The sequence below is a fragment of the Pseudoliparis swirei genome, chromosome 12 (genome assembly GCF_029220125.1).
Source record: "Pseudoliparis swirei isolate HS2019 ecotype Mariana Trench chromosome 12, NWPU_hadal_v1, whole genome shotgun sequence".
Classification (NCBI taxonomy): domain Eukaryota; kingdom Metazoa; phylum Chordata; class Actinopteri; order Perciformes; family Liparidae; genus Pseudoliparis; species Pseudoliparis swirei.
Window position 1 is genome coordinate 17,646,326 of NC_079399.1, and position 22,296 is coordinate 17,668,621.

Here is a 22,296-nt window from a genome sequence, read left to right on the forward strand (position 1 = left end):
TTATACTTTTGAAATTATAAAAGTTGAGCTTCTCTTGCTATTTCATGATATACATTTGATAAATAAGGTTACATTTTGACGACGGCCTGTATGTGACTTGTTTTCTCAAAATTGTAATTCATCCATATCTTGATTTTATTATCATTCTTAACATTTCTTTCATTTGTATTCTTCCTCTTTCTAAAATGTGTTTCCATAATAATATTTTTTAAAGAAAGAAAAGACAATCGAGCCAGTCTTTGTTTAGACAATAAGGATTTGATCAATTATATTCTTCCAAACAACAGGCGTCGCTGCTCATTCCTGCGTTCGCCTTTCCACCGCGAGATGAACCGTCTCGCTCGCCGTCGACAGTTTGACTAAACTTTATTGGCATCGACGAATTTAGATAACATGTCAAACATGGGGGCACGGGTCGTGCGTATGTTCCGAAATTTCAACCTGGAGAACCGCGTGCACCGAGAAATCTCCAAGGAAAAGCCGCGAACGGCACCCCGACACGAGGTCCGGCTTCCGCCCTCCGTTGGCAGTTCTGAAGGTGAGTGTCCGAAACCTCCGCTAACTTTGTGTAGCTTAACAGTCTCCTCCGGACATCCACCGGGTTGATTCCCACCCAGCCTCAGACATCACGCTACCAGTGAGGCTGAGTAAAGAAGACTTGGGGAAAGCTTCAACTGTTGACGAGCATGCTGTGCCGTGTGTTTCAGATTTGGAGAAGGCAGTGACGCAGAAGAACGACCCTCTGCTGGCCCTCCTGAAGTCTGTGTATGTGGAGTCGAAAGATCCGGCAGCAGCAGAGGTCAGACCACGACTCCAACCGTGTCGCATGTGTAGATGAAGCTAATGATGGATGCTGCTTTAGATCATTTAGTTGATGCATTCGAGGCTCTTATATTATCAGCCTACAGACCATTTCACAATATTCCCTATTCCAGTTTACGTGACTGCAATTTGCGGTCATGAAGTAGATAGATAGATAGATATATACTTTATTAATCCCCAAGGGGAAATTTGTCGTCACAGTAGCAGCACCAATAAACTAAACACACAAGAATAAAAAATAAAATATAACATTAAAAAACAGGGATGAAAGATATAGAAGTAAACAAAGTAAAATATAAAATAAAATATATATGTATGCATATATGCATACACAATTCACAATACTAATGACAAATTAAAATAAATATTAAATATTAAATATAGACAGTGTGCAAAATGCAAAGTATGTGTGTAGTGTAAATAAATGAAATGTGTGAAGTGCAGATCAACATAGTGTGGATATGAAGTTATTATTGTAGTTATTGCACTATGATCTGGCAAGTAAACATGCAATCGCTTTTTAAAGCTGTACGGTGGCCTATAAGGAACATTGTTGTTGGTCCCTTCGCTCTTCACATAAGAGTCTGTAGGTGTGTTGCATTCATTGCTGTTGCTCTGCATACAGCCGGCTACTTCAAGTGAAGTGAAAAAGATATCTGTGTCCCCTGATCCGAAAAAAACAAACAGTTTTACATTCAAGTGTGCAAAGTTTGGGTCGTTTCGGCTTTTCTCGACTCCTTTTCCTTCTGCTCACAGGACTCAAAGGGCGTTGCAGCGTACGAGGAGTCGGAGCGGAGGCCGCTGACGTTCAGTTTACCGGGGGCACCTTACGGCCTGGGGGCGCTCACAGATGTCCCGAAAGGCAAGCTGACCATCGTGGAGGCCCTGAACGCCCTCGGCAGCCACCAGCATCAGCCTCAGACGTGGACGACGGCGAAGATCGCTCAGGAATATGCTCTGGATTTGAAGGACACCAAAGCTTTTCTGGAGTTCTTCATCCCCTTCCAGGTTGAGATCATTCCGCCCAAGACTGAAAATGCCAAGCGGATAAAGGCGTCGTAGGACTGGATTGTGGGCGGACAAAATACGAGCCGACTTATTTATGTGCGTCGCGAGAGCGACCGTCTGTAACTGCTTGAGTTTCTCACGCCTCAAGTTTGTACCCAATGTAGAGTGATCTAATATGTAGGTGGGATACTGTATGTCTATGGGTGATCAATAAATAAGTACCAATATTTTATTTAAAATATTTGGCTTTATAATCCCTTTGATGATTCATCCAACAGATTTTGAAAGAGCCAGAGGTCAAAAAAATAGGTCTGAAGGAATAGCTCCACATTTTGTGAGATGAGATGAGATGAGATTCTCATGTCGGAGTATGGGGGTTAGCCTAGCTTAGCAACAAAACAAAAACAAATCGTGTCAGCGTTGTCCTTTTTGGATTGTTTTTTGAACATGGTAAACAAATAAGATGGCGTGTTTAAAAAGAGCTTTAGCTGTATTTTCTTTCACTCTTTGAACCGGGCTCGCTGCTTTCAGTCGTTATGCTAAGCTAAGCTAACAAATCACTCAGAAAGAAATGCAAACTATCAACATGTTTAAACCATTGCTCCATGACCGCAGACTATAATTATACTTTTTTTAAACCATACATTAAGCGAACCACGTTACACTTTGTTCTCTTAAATTGTTCTGATTATCAGGTCAATGTTATCATCGAGGATGTCTGGGGTATCGATGGCAACAACAGGTCGACCACCTGTGTCAATTTCCCTTGCTTGGCTCTCTGGTGTCTTTCCAGAGACATTCCCACCAGAACCAGGTTCACTCTGGAGGGAGAGTGGGTTCCTGCTTTGAAGTAGAACAAAAGACTTTTATCTATTAAAAACTTACTGAGTTGATTTGTTGAACCAGCAGATGGTAATATTTCACAAGTTATATTATAGTTTACAGTTTGGTTGAGGCTAAAATACAGAATAAAGAAGGAGAATAAAGTTATTAGGCTTTTAATCAAATACGGTCACAAACTAACTGACCCGTATGATAAGACATTTTGTTTCATAACAAAACCAAGTTGTGATCATTTTACTTGGTTATTAAATAATTAGTTGTTATTGAATAATGAAAAATGTATTTTTAAAAAAAAAATCGTGTATTTTAGACTTTAAAATAATATTTTTTATCTTAAAGGTATGTTGAGGAAACATTCCTCATGTGTACCAGTGCAGGTGACGCCCTAAGTGGAGGATACGTATTTAATTCCACGTCTGACAGGATTATTATTGAGTTTAAAACAATCACCTGTTCTTTTAGCTTCAGATGAACCCAGATGTTCACAGAGGTTCAGAACCAACAGCTTTCTAAACCAGCTCTCCAGATGCTGTGGTTTCTCACCACATATAACACACATGATAATCAATTAGCGGGTAGATCACAAAACTATGTGCCATATTATATAGACATATATTTAAACACAAGTTAAAGATTATTTGACGCTGTTCGCATGCATGTTAATCAGTTCTTATCTTAACTGAGCAGTCTTTTGTTTATCTAATTTCTCATCCAATCCATTTTAAGGTGTAACTAAAGCGTCATCGATGTCACGGACTTGGTTTACTGGAGTAAATAAAGAAAATAAGGTTGGTATTTAACAAAGGCTGACTGCTTTTCCAACGTGGTTTCTATTAAGTGGGAGACGAACAGTGGCCTGTGGGCCAAATCCGGCCTGTTGGCAAACCTACTGGCCCCCTTAACAGAAGCTGAAATTTAGATCATCATCATCGATTGTAGAAATCCAAGATTACATCAAATACCTTTAAAGATGTGCAGAAACAGAATGTCGGTAGCTGTTCATATATCGAGTTTTTTTTAAATGTTCTTATGCTACGGTCACATGTAAAGCCATCCAATTCACTGCACATATGCACACCGTTTGCACTGTAACCAGAAACCACCAGTGTTGAGCTTCATTCATATTCATATGATGTTCACAGACGGACAGAAAATGACATTCTAATAGCGCTGAGCTCACTTTTGCCATAACAGGCTCCATTTGTCATCTTTGCCACCCACCACGCACGTGCCCAAACGAAAGCGCTTCCTCCAGCCGAGAGCACGCCCACTTGAATACTTTTTGACGTTTCTACTGGAAGACACTCCAAACGGGGCGTGTGCCACGAAGAGTCCTCTTCTGCCCATGCGACTGGCCCCTGTGGGTGTCTGTTATCGCTGCATACAGAGCTGCGTCAAGCTAACTAGAGAGCGCGCGAATAACGGACAGCGCGCCGGTGTTTTCCTTCAAAGTAAGAGCAGGAAAAACTCCCAAGAAATAGAAAAAACCCTTTCACGGGGGGGAAAAGGGAAGACACTTTTAAGCAGGGGTCCACAAACCTTTTCCTGTGAGGGCCACATAACTTTTCCCTTCTCTGATGGGGGCCGGGGTCAGTTTGTAACAGTGTGACGATCGCAGGGGTGCCTAAATGTAAACATTTATTGTTTTCCAGAAAGCCACACATGACCAAATATTAACAACCCTTTCCGGGATCTTCACAGAAAAAAAAGTCAGGAAATAAATAAATAATAACCCAATACCCCTCTCTGTGTTCTTCACCGAAAAAAGTCTAGGATTTGCGTGGCCAGACTGAAAAGAAAAATTATAATACGTCTCTGGTATTGTTCAGAGGGCCGGGCCAAATGTGGAGGCGGGCCGGATTCGGCCCGAGGGCCTTAGTTTGGGAATCACTGCTTTTAAGGCTGGACAGAAGCAATGATATTGCTATATACAATACATTCCCATTTCATGCTGACTTCATGCAACTCTGTGTGTACTTGTACTTTAGTTGCCTCGTATGAAGCCATCTGAGGCAAATTTGTAATTTGTGAGAATGAGCTCTACAAAATAAACTGAATTGAATTGATGACCCTCGCTTTATTTTGAAAAGCCCAAACCGGAAGCTGTGTTTGTGTACGCTCGGGCGCCTTGCCGCAGATCCAGCCAGCCGAAAGTGAGCGTAGTTTGTAACAGTGTGGCGATCGTTTGGACCGCATACATACAGTGGATATAAACCCGGTCCACATGGTGCTGGAGGAGGGGCCGCTCACATCTGTATGAGGAAAAAAGGGATGCAAAAAAAAAGAAGCTTAATATTGACCCAGTGCGGAACCAAAGTAAAAGCCGGCGCTGTGTCTCTCGTGCTGGACACAAAGCGAGACGAATGCGGACTCTACTTTATCTGCGACTCGGCTTGTGAACGCAGCGGCATCGCGCCGGTGACACAGAACTACAGCAACGAGGCCTAACGTTGCTTATTTGTTGGTGTTATTTGTTGGGGGGGCAGCACCGGCCTTCGTGTTCGGCAGAAGAACCGCTCCTCCCCGAGGCTCGACTGCGACCCGGAGGGGAACACGAGCCGCTGTTGGGCGGCGAGATGCAGCGTTTGGTGGACTGAGCCGGAGCACCGCGAGCTGCAACATGGGGGAATGAAGCAGGTAATATGAGGGGGGGGATGTCAACAACACACTGTATAATAATAATAATTATTATTATTATTATTATTATTATTATTATTTTATCGAAATGAAGAACACCCGCGGATCTCGTCTGGTCCTCTCATATGTGAAGCGGACTCTACGTTCTGCCCTTTTTTTCTTCTCGTCTCGACCATTTTTGTGGCGGAACAGTCGAAGCTGTTCGAGCCGGTAACGGTGTCAAAACAAACAGAGAGAGAGGGGGGGGGGGAGATACTTCTTGTGATGAGGTGTCATTCTATTTGGCTTCTTTTTTCTTTTTTTATTCTTTCCAACATTCGACTTAATCTCCCGACTCATCTCGCGGATGTATTTGCCCATCAGGTGCTCCTCTCCTCTCCTCTCCTTTCCTCTCCTCTCCTTTCCTCTCCTCTCCTCTCCTTTCCTCTCCTCTCCTCTCCTCTCCTCCAGGGACACAGCATCATGAGTCTCTTTGATTGCTGTTAGAATACATTATAGTCCGGTTGCAGCCCTGGTGTGTGTGTGTGTGCGTGCTTTGCATAACAACACGCGCCAAACTTCAGACACACAAGTGAACACAAACTGGGCTCCGTGCCAACACAGATGAAAACTAAACATGGAGGATGACATGAGGGGCTTCTAGGCGACTGAATACCGACCTGTGCTGTTTGATCACACGCTTTAAGACTCAAAGATGAAGTCGTCTTTAACGTTATTTAAATGTTTTTGCTTTGAAAATGACTGCGTGTGGTTTAAATCCCCCTCTTAAAATAGTTAAACAGAAACCAAGGTAATGCACATTCTAAAATAGGATTTTTCAAGTTGAGAAATCCAGTGATACAGATTTCTTAAAATATTGACTGCAAAGTTTAACCCTTGTGTTGCCTTAGGGTCATTTTGACCCGAATCAATATTACACCCTCCCCCCGCCTTAGGATTAATTTGACCCCATTCAATGTTTAATGTCGGTGTTCTTTCGGTAGTCAACAAACAAACATAAAGTGCCTCACACTTAAACTTGGAAAACAATATTCATTCTAATAATTTTCTGGAGGTTTTAATTGCTGGCGTCAAATTGAACCCAAAGGGTAAAATATGTTAGTAAATATAAAGGTAACAGGAGGGTGAAACATTGAATCGGGTCAAAATGACCCAAAGGCGGGGGGAGGGTGTAATATTGATTCGGGTCAAAATTACCCTAAGGCAACACAAGGGTTAAGATAATTTAATAATTAAAATACTGCAACTATATAATAATACAAATACAAATAATTATTTACAAAATAAATTCTGGAGAAGTTTTGAAAAGCGAAAAAGGTCTGTAGCATTATAAATACGTACGTTACTTTTTTATAATAATATTAATTATAATAATTATTGTTATTATTATTACTTGACAAACAAAATGTCATCATTGTTAGATTATTATTATTATTTTAAACCTTTCGAGCAAAACTTCGATTTGTGAATAAAATAAGTGGCATTCCTACGTTCACAATAAGGTATTCGGTTGCTGAGAAGATTTGATTTGTTATGGTCTTTCTTTGTCTTGATCCATGCTTGTAAACGTGTAATGGCAGATTTAATCTTCACTCTATCCTGTTTGACCAAAGCATTTCCCTCCACACAGGCAATCTGCCGTCCCTCATCATCTCCCTTCACTCTTAGATTGGTAAATATGCAGACATATGCAGACATCGTGAGGCAGACGGGGATTTCTCTTGCGGACACTTCATGTTGTGTTTAATATGTCTCCTGGAATAAACCAGGCTCTGACAGGTTGTTATTCTCACCAAAGGAATAACTAAATCCTCATTAATCTTCCTACCGATTCAAAGGTGACAAGACGCGGCTGAAAAGCTCTTGACATCGTTCTCCCTGCGGAAACTCGGTCGCATAATTGCGTTACCACGTTCGGTATTTGAACAATTCACAGTGCGTTGCGAATGCCAAGTACCGGAACATCATAATTTTATTTTACTGCAGGGTTTACCTGATTGCTTGGGGGGCTGAAGTGGCTATTTTTAACATGTAAGGGTCACCCCACCCAGGAAGGGAAAGAGGAGAGATGCTGGAGATAGACTGCTGCACAGTAGGTCCAGTCTTGTGACCCATGAGGCCCGTATCCTAAACAAAAAGAAGAACAAAACAGGTGCTGTGTGTGTGTGTGTGTGTGTGTGTGTGTGTGTGTGTGTGTGTGTGTGTGTGTGTGTGTGTGTGTGTGTGTGTGTGTGTGTGTGTGTGTGTGTGTGTGTGTGTGTGTGTGTGTGGATGTGAGGCGAATGGAGCAGGAAGTAGGCCAAGAATAAACGGGTTGCCCTCATTCGCCGCGTCTTCATCATAACGCGCTTGTCGTCATCGTGCGATGTGAATGAAGCGAAAGTCTCGCCGCTTATCTCCTCGCGCCGGCCTTCTTGTCTCCCGGTTGTCTCGGTGATGTTAAGTTAATTCTGAAACTGGGCACTTCGCAAATGATGGAAAACAGGCCTCCGGACGCGCGTGAATTAAGTTATCAACATTTAATGGCAGGAAGGGTAAAACAAGCATTCAAGGCCTCACGATCGTGCTCTTCTTCGGCTCCTCCGCCCTCCTTCCGGCGTCGAGAATACCTGTGGAAGAGACCCGATTTCTCTAATCCACAGAGTTTTATACTCAATGTCACCGGCCCCGGTCAAAACGTCACTTCCGGTCAAGTCGCTAAACAAGTATTTTCACAATAAGAGTCCCGTCTTGTTATTGTCCGCATTAAAGTCACTTTCACAATAAAAGTCCCTTGTTATTGTGAGTCACTTGACGGAATTCAACCGGCCTCGTCAATCTATAATACTAACATACAGTCACTCTCATTCAACATACATTAATTCTTGCCATTTTGTAAACATTACCCCTATGCTTCATAATACATTAATAACAATATCAATATTCTCCCTAATATTTTCTATTATAATATCTTTCTATATGTATTAATTTAAAACATAAGACCTCTGCAGATGTTATCAAAATAGACTATTACAAGCTAACAATGACAAAGGAGATAACGCTGTTTGTTGAACGACATGTCCAGGTATCGGAGCGGCCCCCCGGCCCCCGTGTTTCAACATGGCCACCGTTCAAAGACACCAGATGCGCTGTTCTCATTATAATTGCCTGTAATTGCGGTCGCTTGTTTTCCACACCCACGCAGATTTGATCAAAACAAAAACAAAATGTAATTGACGTGCAAATTAATCATTTAGTACTTACAAGTGAACTGTTATTCTACACGGCACATTTATCATTTGGCATTCGCCCGCTTGTTGTAAATGATGCCCGTCGGTCTGAAGTAACAGTGTGTCATGTTTATACGAGGGATGAGGGCTTTTATGGCGCCGGGTGGACTTGGCCCCGGGTGAACATTGGCGGTTGGTTCCTGGCAGCGGTGAAGAAAGACGCTTTAAGACGGTTTCTTATCACATGTCAGCAAACAGGGAGGAGGATTCCTATTCAGGCCGATTCTCTTGAGTTGCCTTTTAGTGAAAAATATTATTCTTTCTCTTCCTGATATCACTCTCCAGTCAAGTGTGTTCATCGCTCATTCCAAAAGCTCGGTGATACAAACCCGCCAACCTCTCTGACGACAAGGCTCTCGAAAAGCGGTGCGCTCTAAAACTACAAGACAAAAAAAAAGGAAAAGGCTCAGAGAGTTGGGTTTATAATCAAAATAAAAGCACGGTGGAATTTGGCCTCGTGGCTTTGCTTGGTCAGCAGGATTTGGAGATTTTGTGGTTGTTGCCATTTATCTTTGCACATATTAAACAAACGAGTTGCAAAGCTCTACTTAATGAACAGATAGACAACAACCCTTTGGCGGCAGCAGAACTAGACCCACGCTTGGAGAGCTGGATCAACTCGATATCCTGTGAGCACAAGATTGGATTTTGTAATCTTTTTTGTAAAAAATACAGTTTTCCTCGAGACTTTTAGGTAATATGAGAGATAGATAGATAGATACTTTATTAATCCCCAAGGGGAAATTTGTCGTCACAGTAGCAGCACCAATAAACTAAACACACGAGAATAAAATATAAATATAAAATATAAAAAACAGGGATGAAAGTTATAGATGTATACAAGTAAAATATAAAATACAAAATGAAGTATATATATGTATATAAATAAAATGAAACATATATGTATATATATATACACACACAAACAAACAAATATAATACAATGACTGTGCAAAGTATACAAAGTAAAATATAAAATACAAAATAAAATATATATGTATATATATATATACACAACATATATGCAAACACAAATATAATACTAATGACTGCAGTGTAAAATTAAATTAAATATAGACAGTGTGCAAAATGCAAAGTGTATATGTGTGTAGTGTAAATGAAATGTGTGAAGTGCAGATCAACATAGTGTAAATATGAATGTGTACAGTGGTAATAATTATGATGTTATTATAACAGTTATTGCACTATGATCTGGCAAGAGGTGATCTGTTATAGAGCCGAATAGCCGTCCGCAGGAATGTTCTCCTGTATCTGTCCTTGTGGCAGCGGAGCGTGAGGAGACGTCTGGAGAAAGTCCTCCTCTGTCCCTGTAGGAGGTGGTGGAGAGGGTGGTCCGGGTTGTCCAATATGGACAAAAAATTATTCAGCCTACACGCATTTTATGATGTGCTTTAGATATCGAGAAGTCTCCGAAAAGTTACGTGGTTCATGTCATCTTGGATCCTGAATGGATCACTGTCGTTCCAACTTTAATGGCTGTTTTTGACTGAAATAATGCTGGTGAGCCCTTTTTCTTTGTATTTCCTTGGCATCCACTGCTTCCTTGTGCCCGTCTCAGGGTCCGGCAGCCATGAAGACGCGGCCACGTTGCGCGAGGCCGGGAACGTCTCCTCCGATGGCATCGCGTTCGCCGTGAGCTCGCCGGCGACGATGCCCGTTCGCCCCGGGGACGAATGGTCCGCTCCGCTCCCGGAGGCCGGGGCCCTCAACGCCAGCCTCTGCTGCCTCGTCGCGGGGCTGCTGAACCCGTCGACGGGGAACACCTCCATGGGCTCCCGGTCGACCCCGGGGCCGGTCGCGCCGCCGACGGCGGAGGCCTCGGCGAGCCCGCCGGGGGTCGGCGCGCCCCTGCAGGTCTTCTTCTGCTTCGCCATGGTCGTCATCCTGCTGCTGGCGCTGCTGGGAAACATGGTGGTGTGCTTGATGGTGTACCAGAGGTCCGCCATGCGCTCGGCCATCAACATCCTCTTGGCGAGCCTGGCGTTCTCCGACATGATGCTGGCCATCCTGAACATGCCCTTCGCCCTGGTCACCGTCATGACCACGCGGTGGATCTTCGGGGACGTTTTCTGCCGCGTTTCGGCCATGCTCTTCTGGTTCTTTGTGATGGAGGGCGTGGCCATACTGCTTATAATAAGCATCGACCGTTTTCTCATCATTGTCCAGAAGCAGGATAAGCTGAGCCCGCAGAGAGCTAAACTGCTCATCGTGGTCACATGGGGACTCTCGTTCATCTTCTCCTTCCCCCTGGCGGTTGGTTCCCCGCCCTTACAGATCCCCCCCAGGGCCCCTCAGTGTGTATTTGGATACAGCGTCGAGCCGGGTTACCACACCTACGTGATGATAATAATGCTCGCCTTCTTCTTCCTGCCCTTCATGGTCATGCTGTACACGTTCATGGGGATCCTGAACACCATCCGCCACAACGCCATCCGCATCCACAGCCACCCGGACAGCATCTGTCTGAGTCAGGCCAGCAAACTGGGCCTGCTGAGCCTCCAGAGGCCCTTCCAAATGAACATAGACATGAGCTTCAAGACCCGTGCCTTCACCACCATCCTCGTCCTCTTCTCGGTGTTTACCGTGTGCTGGGCGCCCTTCACTGCCTACAGTCTGGTGGCGACCTTCAGCGACGGCTTCTACCACAAAGAGAGCTTTTTTCAAATCAGCACCTGGGTCCTGTGGCTGTGCTACCTCAAGTCGGCCCTCAACCCTCTCATCTACTACTGGCGGATCAAGAAGTTCCGCGACGCCTGCCTCGACCTGATGCCCAAGTACTTCAAGTTTCTTCCTCAGCTGCCCGGCAACACGAAGAGGCGCATCCAGCCGAGCGCGGTGTACGTGTGCGGAGAGCATCGCTCGGTGGTGTAAAGGAAACGTCCGCTCTGAAGCGCCGTTAGAAACGTTGTTTGACGTCGTGTAACCCTGCCGTTCTGGACCCGAGTTGGTGTTTTGGTGGCATACTTTCTATTGGTGATGTGCAAAATCAGCACTGCATTGAAAAAAAGGCAAGGGGATAAGTTTTGGAGGGGCCGGGGGGGCAGTTGCTACGGGTAAAGTTTTACTTTGTGTCAAACATTGGTGGTGCCAACACATTTGTTCACCGTGGTTTTTATTATAATATTATATTAAAATATATATATCTAGGGTCCAACAGTACATACTTGAAACCGTACTTGTGATTTTCTACAAAACCCTTTTAAACATTTTTTTTTTTTACTAAAGAAGCCAAATGTGTTCAATGTTAAACACAAACAGCCAAACAAGCACTTTGTTTAAATACAACACAACATCAAATTGGCAAAAATGTTAATGAAAAAACTAAAATCGTCAATTTTTTGGGGAACCTTCGGAAAAAATCTGAAGACAAATGAAACAATATAATCATTTGAGTTTAAAAGCGTTGACTCGGCGCTCTTTTCCCCCGAGCGGTTAACGGTAGAAGCTGTTCTCATCACTAGATGGATGATGAGCGTCAACTCTTCTCCTTTCGTAACGTGACCTTGTTCCTGATGTAACGCAGCGCTCATGTCGGCCTGACGTCCCGTTGCCAACCCGTGTGTGTGTGTGAAGACTCCCAGGAGGTCACAGGGGTCATCCGTTGGCTCGAGGGCAACTGGACTTACCGTGTGGAAGGATCCAATCAAAGAGGCTTTTCCCCTCTGCTGAAATTCACCTTCATCGCATTTTTAAAAACATGTGGCGTTGCAGACGCAGCACCGTGCTGCATGCTCTGTTGAAGCAGCTCCTTTAGAATCCAAGTTGCTATTTTATAGATTTAAATCCTGACGCAACACTTTATCTGGCCTCGTACCTCCGGATGTGCAGTTGCCTTTTGAGTGTGTGTGTGGAGACCTTTTCCTTTATTTCCTCGCATTTCAAGAAGTAGCAACTGAAGAGCTGTTTGATCTCAACAAGCAGACCAAGCAACAGGTACATTTGCCTTTTTTGATTTAGTAATTGTTGATAAACGGCAGAGATACCTCTTGAGCAGACGAGAGGGATATAAATACCAACGTTCTCTTCTTGTTTAATGTCAAACACGAGCAACCATACAAGATCTTTTAACGAAAGATTTTTGAAATCCGGAACTATCTGGCTCAAGTCAAGATTGCAAAATTGTCCAAATATTCGACGCCAGCTTTCGATGATTGTCAGTTTTTATGACTTGGCTCGACCGGCGCGTCGCTCTCGGAACAAACGGTATTTAAACTGGAGCCAGCTCTCCACTCGGGAGATGTTCTCCAGCCAACGGATAAACACCCCCGTTGAATTTGCTATTGCTCTTCGAGTTCTTCATAGCTCCGGCTCTTTCTCCACCTGCTCCACACAAAGGACAAACGTCTTCTCTGAGGACGATGATGGGATGTCATTCAGGGTCGTGAAAAATTAAATCAAATCGTTTTTAAGTGAAGTAGTCTTCTGAAGGAAACTGTCAAAGTAAATGAAAACACTTTGATCACTCCTGGAATGCACTGAATGGCTCATATCGTGTGAGAGTTTGAAACGAGTAAATCTCTCATTGAATGTTGTACTAGAGGAGGCGCTGCTGGGGCCCACTGGTCTTTACCTGCCACTGGAATCACGAGTCTCGGAAGAAGGGGTGGGGGGGGGGGGGGGGTTTAGCTGCGTAGAACTTGTTTTATGAGGCATGTAAATTAATAGCTTAAAATAGAATTTTAAATATGGTCAGAAAGTGCCCCCCCCCCCCCCCCACACACACACACACACACATTTGGACATGTGTATTTCTATTTAAATGTTTTGGATGTGCCTATTAATTAGTCCATTTGCCAGTCAGAATGCTGCTATATCTGGTGAAAATGTGCAATTTGAGTGTACTGTACTGTTGAATGTAATAAAGAAATAGACATTTCTTACCTTGGTAAACTGTCTTACTTGTTTTTTTGTCCTGTCCTTGTGTATCTGTTGAGGTCGCTGGTCGGGTATACCAGTGTATACTGGGAGGCAATGGGACTCCTGGTGGGCTATAGCTGCTGGTCCTCTAAAGGGCCTCACTCTGATTTGAGGGTTTCTCTGAATTATTTATTTCTGAATGATACATTTCCTTTACTCTATATTCTCAAATATATGATAACCGCCAGCAGCGCTTGCTTGAAAACACATTTCAACTAAAACAAACTCCAGGTAATTGATAAGCACACAGATACCCAACGCTCCGCTCCCATTGTTATTGTCACAATAGGTGGTTGCAATGTTCCGTGTTCTCACTCTGCTGCGTAAAGCAAACAAACGGGTTCATCTGAAAGCTTTCTGGAACATGGTGTTCATTTAAAGGGACAGTGCGTCGGCCCAAATGTTTATCTAGTATGAATGTGTGTATTCTATATGTGCTTAACTGAATGTTAATATCTCATTATTCTGGACCAGTAGATAGTAACCATGCTCCTGTGAGCTGGGATACTGCGGCGTGTAATATCCCCTCCCCCCCCCTGTGACGTGACTTCCATCCCTCCTGATATGATCCATACTTGTATGATCCATGTGTGTGATTACTGTTGGATCTGACGTCGGCTTTAAATCTCCACTTCTAATGAGCTCCCCGAGTAATTTTTCCCCCCGAGCATTCACGCACGGCTATCCATTCAAATCAAAAGTGTAAAACACATTATTTGATATGTGAGGTGCCACGTCTGGGAGGCGAGTGTGTTTACGCGACGCCTCCATGCAACCTCCGCGCTAATTATCTTCCAGTGCATCACCTGGGTCTGCTCCTTCCACTCAGGGACTCTACTTCCTGTCATAGTGTCAGCTGAGTGCTCTCGCGAGGGCCCCCGGACGCCGTCAGGTGAGGTGTGTGTGTGTGTGGGGGTGTGTGTGTGTGTGTGGGGGGGGGGGGTGTTGTATCAGGGGCCCTGCTTGACAACCGGGCCCCGGGTCTGTTTGTAGTGTCACCATTGTGTGTGTTTGGGCTCCAACTGAGTCAACGGGATCTTGTGTTTCAGCCCCCGAAGTTCACACTGTGTGGCCATTAAGTTGTGTGTGTGTGTTGGGACTGACATGATGCACATTAATAAATTGATTTGTGTTTAATCACAATACCGTGTAACGTAGGAATAAGTATCATCATAAGTAAATAGTAGTAAGTAATCACATTTTAAAGGGGGAAAATGTCATATATGCACTATTTCTCAAACCAAAAAAGAAGCACGATCTGAGTATATTAATATGTATTTAATATTTTTAAAATACAATATACATTAAGTGACGAGTGAAGTACGTTAAATCCCCAAACTTCATTTATATAAGATGCACATGAACATGGGAGTCTAACCTGCTGGCACAACTACCAGAATATGCTTGTAAGTCAACATTTAATGTGAAATAGAAAGCCTTTTAAATAAAAGCCCCCCCCCCCCCCCCTCCCTCCTGCCTTTTCCCGTCAGACACACATCAAAGGGAAGCTAATCTGTGCCGACTGTGCGACATGAAAGCGGAGCAAATGAGGCCGCTGGCAGCTCGTGGCATCGTGTATGAAAAACAACCTCCCTCCCTCCCTCCTCCCCCCCCCCCCCCCGGTCCAGGAAAAGGTCAGCAGGTTGTTCTTTAAAGCCGACGTGACCTCGCGTGACCTCCGCGGTTCTGGCGCAGAGGCCTCCGATGAGCGCAGACACGTGTTGAGTTTGATTCACTCTTATCAAGGACGCCGGGCTCAACCGGCTTCCTCCTCGAGGTTCATTATGCAGCCAGCAGTGAGTGATGAGTGTGCCCAGAGCTTTGAAGCCCACCTTAATCACGGCACTGAAGACTATTACTAAGCAACAGGAACTTGCGGTTGTCTCAATGGGACGCGTGGCGGGGGCGGCGGAGCCGGGCGATGTTCAGCTAAGGAGATGCAAAAGAGGCACTCGTGCTCGCCCAGCTGTGGGTACCACTCGGGCATCGTTATTCATTTGGTGCCTCTTCAGCAGCGCCGGCCATTGGCTCGGACGCCACTATTGTGGGTTAGATGATTACAAGCTTTTTTTTCACGTGCAGCATTGTTCCATGACGAGGCTGTAGCCAAAACGTGTGCATGTGTGTGTGTGTGTGTGTGTGTGTGTGTAGAATTGAGCTTTTTTTCCCGAGTATGAATCCAACTTTGCTTCGAAATTCCAGAAAAGATAAAGAACAAATGTGCATAATTCACTTTTTGCTGTCTTGTACGTACACATATATATTTCTTTTACATTTTCTGAAATATGATCACTTTGAGAACAGGATGATATGCTACCAATAGTCCAATTCAATTCAATTCAGTTTATTTTGTATAGCACATTATCACAAATTACAAAATTGCCTCAGAGGGCTTTACAATCTGTACACATACGACATCCCTGACCTTTGACCTCACATCGGATCAGGAAAAACTCCTAAAAAATTTAAAAAACACCTTTCACAGGGAAGAAAAAGGGAAGAAACCTCCAGGAGAGCAACAGAGGAGGATCCCTCTCCAGGATGGACAGAAGCAAGAGATGTCATGTGACCAGATGAACAGCGTGACAGGTACAACACATTCAATGAGTATGACATAATGTATGAATAGTGAATAGTGTTAGTGTTATACAATTATATTTTAACTAAATCCAGAACAGGAAAATGTATGTGTGTATTTTTTATTTATATTTTATTTTTCTAGCAAAAGTGACTGTGACTGACATCAGTGGCTCAGCCACCATGTTTCAGTCGCTCTCACACGGGAGGAGGTATGGCTGCAGTCCTCGGCGCCTCCACACCTGTTCTGTGAATCCGAATGGGAGCGAGCACCGGGGCCGCTCGGTTACCTCGAGTTCATCTTCTGGGAATCCTCTCTGTGTCACGACTCCATTAGAAATGTAGATTCCTTGGAATATATCTCTTCAGTTTTGGAGAGGCGCCCGCTGGTGCGGAGCTGAAAGGTCTGGGAGATGTAAGATGGTTTCACAATCGGTCCATTAGCTCCTGAATCAACATCAGGACTGTGAAGTGCTCGTATACATAATGCTGTTGTTGCTATGTACTGCCAATGCAACCCGTGTCCCTGTTATTATAAGTGCATGGTGCACAGAGGTGAATTTAGAAGGGGCTTTTATGGATAAACATGATTTTTTTTTGACTGGATAAACCTGGATTATATTTCATATCTGAGCCACTTACATGTTGCTGTAATATTCAATTGGTATTCTAACATGCTTTCACGAAAACAACAACATCCACTCTATTGAACCAAATGAACGGAGTTATAACTTTATATGTATTTATATTCCGGGCTGACAATGTTGCTGTTGTTATTCCATATTTCTATTTGTCGTCATCAAAGATCAAAAGTAACAATGTGACATTCAGCCAATATGATGATGTTCGGTGTAATATTATATTTTTGAGACTCAAAATACTGTCGTGGCTGATTCGATTTTCTGTTGATGGACGAAAGGATTCATGATCGCTGCGGTCACAACGTCTACATAACGTTTTGGAATATTTGATAATAAATAATTTGAACATATGTTTGATGAAACGTCCTGATGAATTTGACTTGACAACTGAAAAAATTGGCTTAAAAAGTATTAATGCAAAATAGTTGAAGTTCAAGTTTCATCCATTTAATCAGCACCGAGCCTGGAGGTCCTCTCCACTGTAGCGGATCCCAACGGTTACAGAAAAGAGCGGGACACCTCTCTCTGATCTTGAAATGGACTTTTTGTGGATTAATATTGCTCTTATATATAGAAAATATACATTTTCTATGTCATTACATTTTCTAAGACCTCCTAGTGTAGCATGTCATTATAATATAAGTAATTGGTTAGTATGTCAGTCTAAATGTCATTGAAAGGTCAAAAAGACTCAAAGTAATTGTATAGTATGTCAGGAAAATGTCATAAAAAGTAATTAATTGTATCATTAAAAAAATTATAAAAATGTCATAGTATGTCATTAAAAAACCTTGAGAAAAAATATTGTTATGAAATCTTATTTGCATAATGAGAAAAGTATGCCACAAAATAATGTAATCATAAAATAAGTAATTTTATAGTGTGAAAAACATTTAAAGAAAATGGCAATATAGTGTAGATTCTAGCACTTTATCCACCACTGGATTGGAATATGATTTGAGTTACATGTAGTGTAAGGGTGTAAGTGTGGTTTCACTTTTAAATCAATGTTTTTTGTTGTATTGGGTATGAATCATAACAAGAGTAGGTGTCTCTGTTTTTGAAGATCTCATTTTAGAAAAGAAATTCCTCATATGACACTCACTTGCCAAACCCCGGAGGCCTCGGTGGAAAACAGAAAGCAAGAAGAGAGAGGAAGCGAATCCGGACTGTGAGGAGATGCTTGTTTCCATGGCGACGGGGAGCATGCGCTTGTGTGTTTATGACCTCACACAACTCATATTCTCCTCACCAGTCTTATTTATTTTTCCCAGCCAGGACGCAGGCGGCTCTGGCTCACGCTGCACACATGCAGGGGCGTTACTTCCATGGGGTCACAGGGGTCAACAGGTATTATTGAACCCCCCGGATAACTTAGGAAACCAATAAAGTATATATTGTATATGGAGATCGCTGCGTTCTTTGATGAAAACAGGCTTTGGGGAAAGTCTATCGAGCTAAATGAAGCAGGTGTACACTGTGCAAGTTAAAGTGGGTCCACAATATTCCAATAAGTATTCAGTGGAATACCACAGGGTAGTGTGTGCAGTCTGCTGCTATTTAATAATTCAATTAATGCCATCTTTGAACAGGTGGGGCAAAAAGGAGGAAAATCCCTGTATGCTGATGACGGGGATCAGGGGGGTGGGGGGGGGGGGGGTTGATTTAGTGTAAAGGAAGGTAGACATATTCACTCAATCACTGGAACGAGTGTGGAGTTAATATGACATAAGAACCATTTAGTAAATAAATAAATAAAAAATAAATATACACTTTTATTAATCCCCAAGGGGAAATTAGTTCTCTGCATTTAACCCATCCTTAGTTAGGAGCAGTGGGCTGCAGTGAAGCGCCCAGGAAGCAACTGGGGGTTCAGTGCCTTGCTCAAGGACACTTCGACTTGCAACTAATGGGGAGAGCGGGGATCGAACCCACAACCTTGCGGTTGCAGGACGACCCTCTTACCCCACTGAGCTACAGCCGCCCCAAAGCAGATGTTAACAATATAATTAGGACAAAACGTGGCCAGAATATTGGGACTTCCGAACGGGCGCTTGCCTATTCTTCAATGTAATAAAACACCAACTTTCTTTTTTCACGAGTTACCTTAAACTCAAGCAAGAGAACATGTATGACGTCTGTACAGTAGGTTGTTATTAAAATTAAAAACCTCCCTGTAGTCTCTAGCTTTCCCCTTGCATCAGTCAGGTGACATATAATCGGTTTATTAACCCTAAACAGGCAACGTAGCAGCTGTAATGGAACATGTGTTTAGTTTCCTTATTTGTTGGTTTGTTTGCTTCCCCCCCCCCCCCAATAGTTCGCAGGAGTGTGTGCAGCCGCTTTCATCTGGTTCCAACAGTCATTTAAGACTAGACTGAAGACTTTCCTCTTGATAGTCTTATAGTTAGGGCTGAATCAGGTTCACCTGGTCCCGCCCCTTGATATGCTGCTATAGGCTTATAGCTGCCGGGGGACGTTGTAGGATACACTGAGCACCTATCTCCTCTTTCCTCTCTCCTTATGGATGAATTTTCCTCTCTCCATCACACATTACTAACTCTGCTTCCTCCCCGGAGTCCTTGTGACTCCACGTCTCATGGGGTCCATCAGACCCTATGAGACGTCATAGATCCCATCTGCCTGCTGGATCGTGGAATATCACTACATACCAACTATGCCATGGCCCTGCTGAGACTCCTCCCACTCCTCTCTACCTCCACCTGCCTGATGGACCGTGGAGGTCTGCATCGTGGAATATGCCTACTATGAACTATTCATACTGTCATATTCATTGATTGTGTTGTTACTGTTTTAATTTGTGTACGATTCCTTCTGGTCACATGACATCTATTGCATCTGTCCATCCTGGAGAGGGATCCTCCTCCTGTTGCTCTCCTGAAGGTTTCTTCCCTTTTTTCCCCCTGAAGGGTTATTTGGGAGTTGTTCCTGATCTGATGTGAGGTTTTGGGGCAGGGATGTCTATGTGTACAGATTGTAAAGAACTCAGGCAAATTAATAATTTGTGAAAATGGGCTATACAAATAAACTGAATTGAATGACGTGCGAGTACACACACCTATGTCCGTTGTAGTTGTGGTCAAACGAGTGTTTTCCGTTAAGTAACCAGGCAATACCATCGTTTGAGATCACACGGGTCTGGCATCTCTAATATCCTCGTTTGGAAACTCCACTTTAATGACTGATTTATGTAGAACACACGAAAAGCCTTGTCAACCGTTTATTGTGTATTTACTGACTCTTCACTGAGGTGTTTCACACGGAAGGGAATCACATTTCTGTTTATCATTTCATCTCAGACGTGCAAGTTAAAGCAATCCTCAATACATTACCAAAGAAACCGAGGTTTCCCCTGATAAAGACAAAACGGCAACGGTCGCTATCAAACTCGACTAAAACCTACAGTTAAAAATAAGAAAAGAAAGGCACATGTACAGCGGCAAATCCGTCTTTTTTTCTTCTATTCAGTCCTTTTTTCTTCTTCTTTGTTGTGGTTGTTGATCTGTGGCCGAGAGGCCGGCAGCAGAGGGGCCTTGTGCGGTCGTCGGCTGCCCCCCCCCCTCTACTGGTCTCACTGGTCGGCCGCGGTGACGAGCTCAAACCACTGTCGGAGTGCGTCGCTCAGGGTCTCCGGCAGCGCGTTGACGTCCCGCAGGATGACGTAGAAGGGGAAGGGGAACTCCTCCATGTAGGAGCGGATCTCCGGCAGCTCCCCGGGCCCTTTGAAGATGGGCACCTTGATGTCCAGGATGGAGTCCTGCAGCACAGCGGGAGTTACACTCTGTGTCTGGACATTAAAGATTATTTGCGGTACTATATTCTTCACTTACCCGAGAGTTGGGGTTGTCGAGCGCCACGAACATGATGAAGACGTTTGCGCTCCGCGCGGCCCGCACGGCGGCCATCACCCGCTCCTTCCCTTCCAGGAACAAGCCCCTCCCGTCGGACACGATGACCAGCAGCTGGGCCGTCTCTGTGTGGCCGGAGGGGAACAGGCATGGAGGAACGTGTTAGGATACACTGAGCACCTCTCTCCTCTTCTCTCTCTGCTTATGGATGAATTTTGATCTCTTCATCGCACATTAACGAACTCTGCTTTCTCCCAGGAGTCTTTGTGACTTCACGTCTCATAGGGTCCATCGGACCTGGCTGGGTCTGATGCCATGGCCCTGCTGATGCCCCGCCCCCCTTCTCCTTCCCCCCGTGAAAGTTCTTTTTTTCTTCTATTTCTTGGGAGTTTTTCCTGATGCGATGTGCGGTTCTGGGACAGGGATGTCATCTGAGTACAGATTGAAAGCCCACTGAGGCAATTTCGTAATTTGTGAAATTGGGCTCGACAAAATAAACTGAATTGGGTCACATGTCAAATGCGGTTACAGTAGAAAACGTTTACATCACTGAAACTAATTTGACTTCTTGGACAGCTCTGCTGTTGCTCTCATTGACTGACGCTTCCCCGCTTGAACTTATTATTCTGCCTTTAACTGCTAAATGTTCCACGGGTAGCAAATATTGTTCTGGTTATTTATTTTTGTTACTGGCGACAACGTTTGATGGGAGATGAACTTGCGGGTATGAAAACCAAATCAATCAGCTACAGGCGGCTTAAAAAAGGAGGACGAGATCTGGAGAATCGGACCATTGTCCGCCGTGGCTTCCCCACTCTACGCAACACCTTTCACATTAAAGATAATCCTTTGGCTCTAAAGCTGAACCAGCTCCACCAGAAAGGACTAAACCCTCGATCAGTCCACCAGGTGTGTTCTCTCCTCATGATTAGGCCAGGTTATTGATCATAAAAACTTATATGAAAGAAACAATCCGTATAAAGCACTGTCCCGTGATGGTTCCTATTCAACTGTACAGCTCAGGTTCACATCATCAGCAGAGCGACGGCGAGAGGCAGCACACCTGCCTTTGATTACTCAGGCAGCAGCAGACTGTCCAGCATATGATTTATTGAGCTGGTTGGATATTAAAATATAAACCACGCCTCACCTGAGTTCAGAGATCCGGGAATCTGCTGTCGGGCCGCGAGAAACATGTTCGTAGAGGTGTCCAGAAACTAGAGGAGACATAAACAGAGTCAGCAGTCTGCCGTCTCGTTCCTTAAGAGAGACACATTTCACAAGCTTGTATACATTTATTATGTCGACACGGAAGCCCGAAGAGGCAAGTGAAGACAAATATTATCTGGTGATCCAGTTTCTGAAGCACTAAATTGTGGAAAAAAAAAAAGTTAAAAAAAAGTTGTCTCCAGAATGTTTCCCCTTAAATCATGTTTGTTTTACATCTGTGCAAAACATGTGGAAAATGTCCATTTGACAAGTGCAAAAAGAAATGTTGGACAGTTTAGGGCACGAGAGTGCACCACTCACTATCCTATATGACTATTATATAATAATAGGACTAAAAGCATCGCTTGCAGGCAAGTTTACGTTGTAGCAAGTTAAGTTGCTGTCGCGTCTTTCCTTCGGCTTGAGAAGGTTTTCAAATCAGCACCGAGGGAAAACCTGAAGGCTTCCGTCCCATTCAGTATT

At 43.9% G+C, this 22,296-nt stretch overlaps 3 protein-coding genes across 3 annotated transcripts in view; 2 read left to right on the forward strand and 1 right to left on the reverse strand.

Annotated features, from left to right (window-relative positions):
* Positions 1-81: 81 nt before the first annotated feature.
* Positions 82-2,057, forward strand: ndufaf4 (NADH:ubiquinone oxidoreductase complex assembly factor 4). Its single transcript, XM_056427901.1, has 3 exons — positions 82-538; positions 708-799; positions 1,579-2,057. Exons 1-3 carry the CDS (start codon positions 394-396, stop codon positions 1,882-1,884), a joined length of 543 nt encoding a protein of 180 aa, XP_056283876.1. The 5' UTR covers positions 82-393; the 3' UTR covers positions 1,885-2,057.
* A 7,502-nt stretch (positions 2,058-9,559) lies between these two features.
* Positions 9,560-13,480, forward strand: gpr63 (G protein-coupled receptor 63). Its single transcript, XM_056428586.1, has one exon. The coding sequence runs from the start codon at positions 10,095-10,097 to the stop codon at positions 11,469-11,471; it is 1,377 nt and encodes a 458-aa protein (XP_056284561.1). The 5' UTR covers positions 9,560-10,094; the 3' UTR covers positions 11,472-13,480.
* A 6,483-nt stretch (positions 13,481-19,963) lies between these two features.
* Positions 19,964-22,296, reverse strand: part of mdn1 (midasin AAA ATPase 1) — a 53,146-nt gene continuing 50,813 nt past the window's right edge. Inside the window, exons 100-102 of the mRNA XM_056427719.1 lie at positions 21,755-21,821; positions 20,587-20,729; positions 19,964-20,513 (exon numbers count right to left, since the gene is read on the reverse strand). Of these exons, the coding sequence (XP_056283694.1) occupies positions 20,328-20,513; positions 20,587-20,729; positions 21,755-21,821 (396 nt within the window). The 3' untranslated portion in view covers positions 19,964-20,327. The remainder of the gene's footprint in view (positions 20,514-20,586; positions 20,730-21,754; positions 21,822-22,296) is intronic.

What these genes read in the sequence shown, in the direction of transcription:
- ndufaf4 (XM_056427901.1), top strand. Translation starts at nt 394, where the DNA reads ATGTCAAACATGGGGGCACGGGTCGTGCGTATGTTCCGAAATTTCAAC. An exon ending in CTCCGTTGGCAGTTCTGAAG is followed by an intron (nt 539 to 707) that starts GTGAGTGTCCGA and finishes CGTGTGTTTCAG; the next exon opens with ATTTGGAGAAGGCAGTGACG. An exon ending in AAGATCCGGCAGCAGCAGAG is followed by an intron (nt 800 to 1,578) that starts GTCAGACCACGA and finishes TTCTGCTCACAG; the next exon opens with GACTCAAAGGGCGTTGCAGC.
- gpr63 (XM_056428586.1), top strand. Translation starts at nt 10,095, where the DNA reads ATGCTGGTGAGCCCTTTTTCTTTGTATTTCCTTGGCATCCACTGCTTC.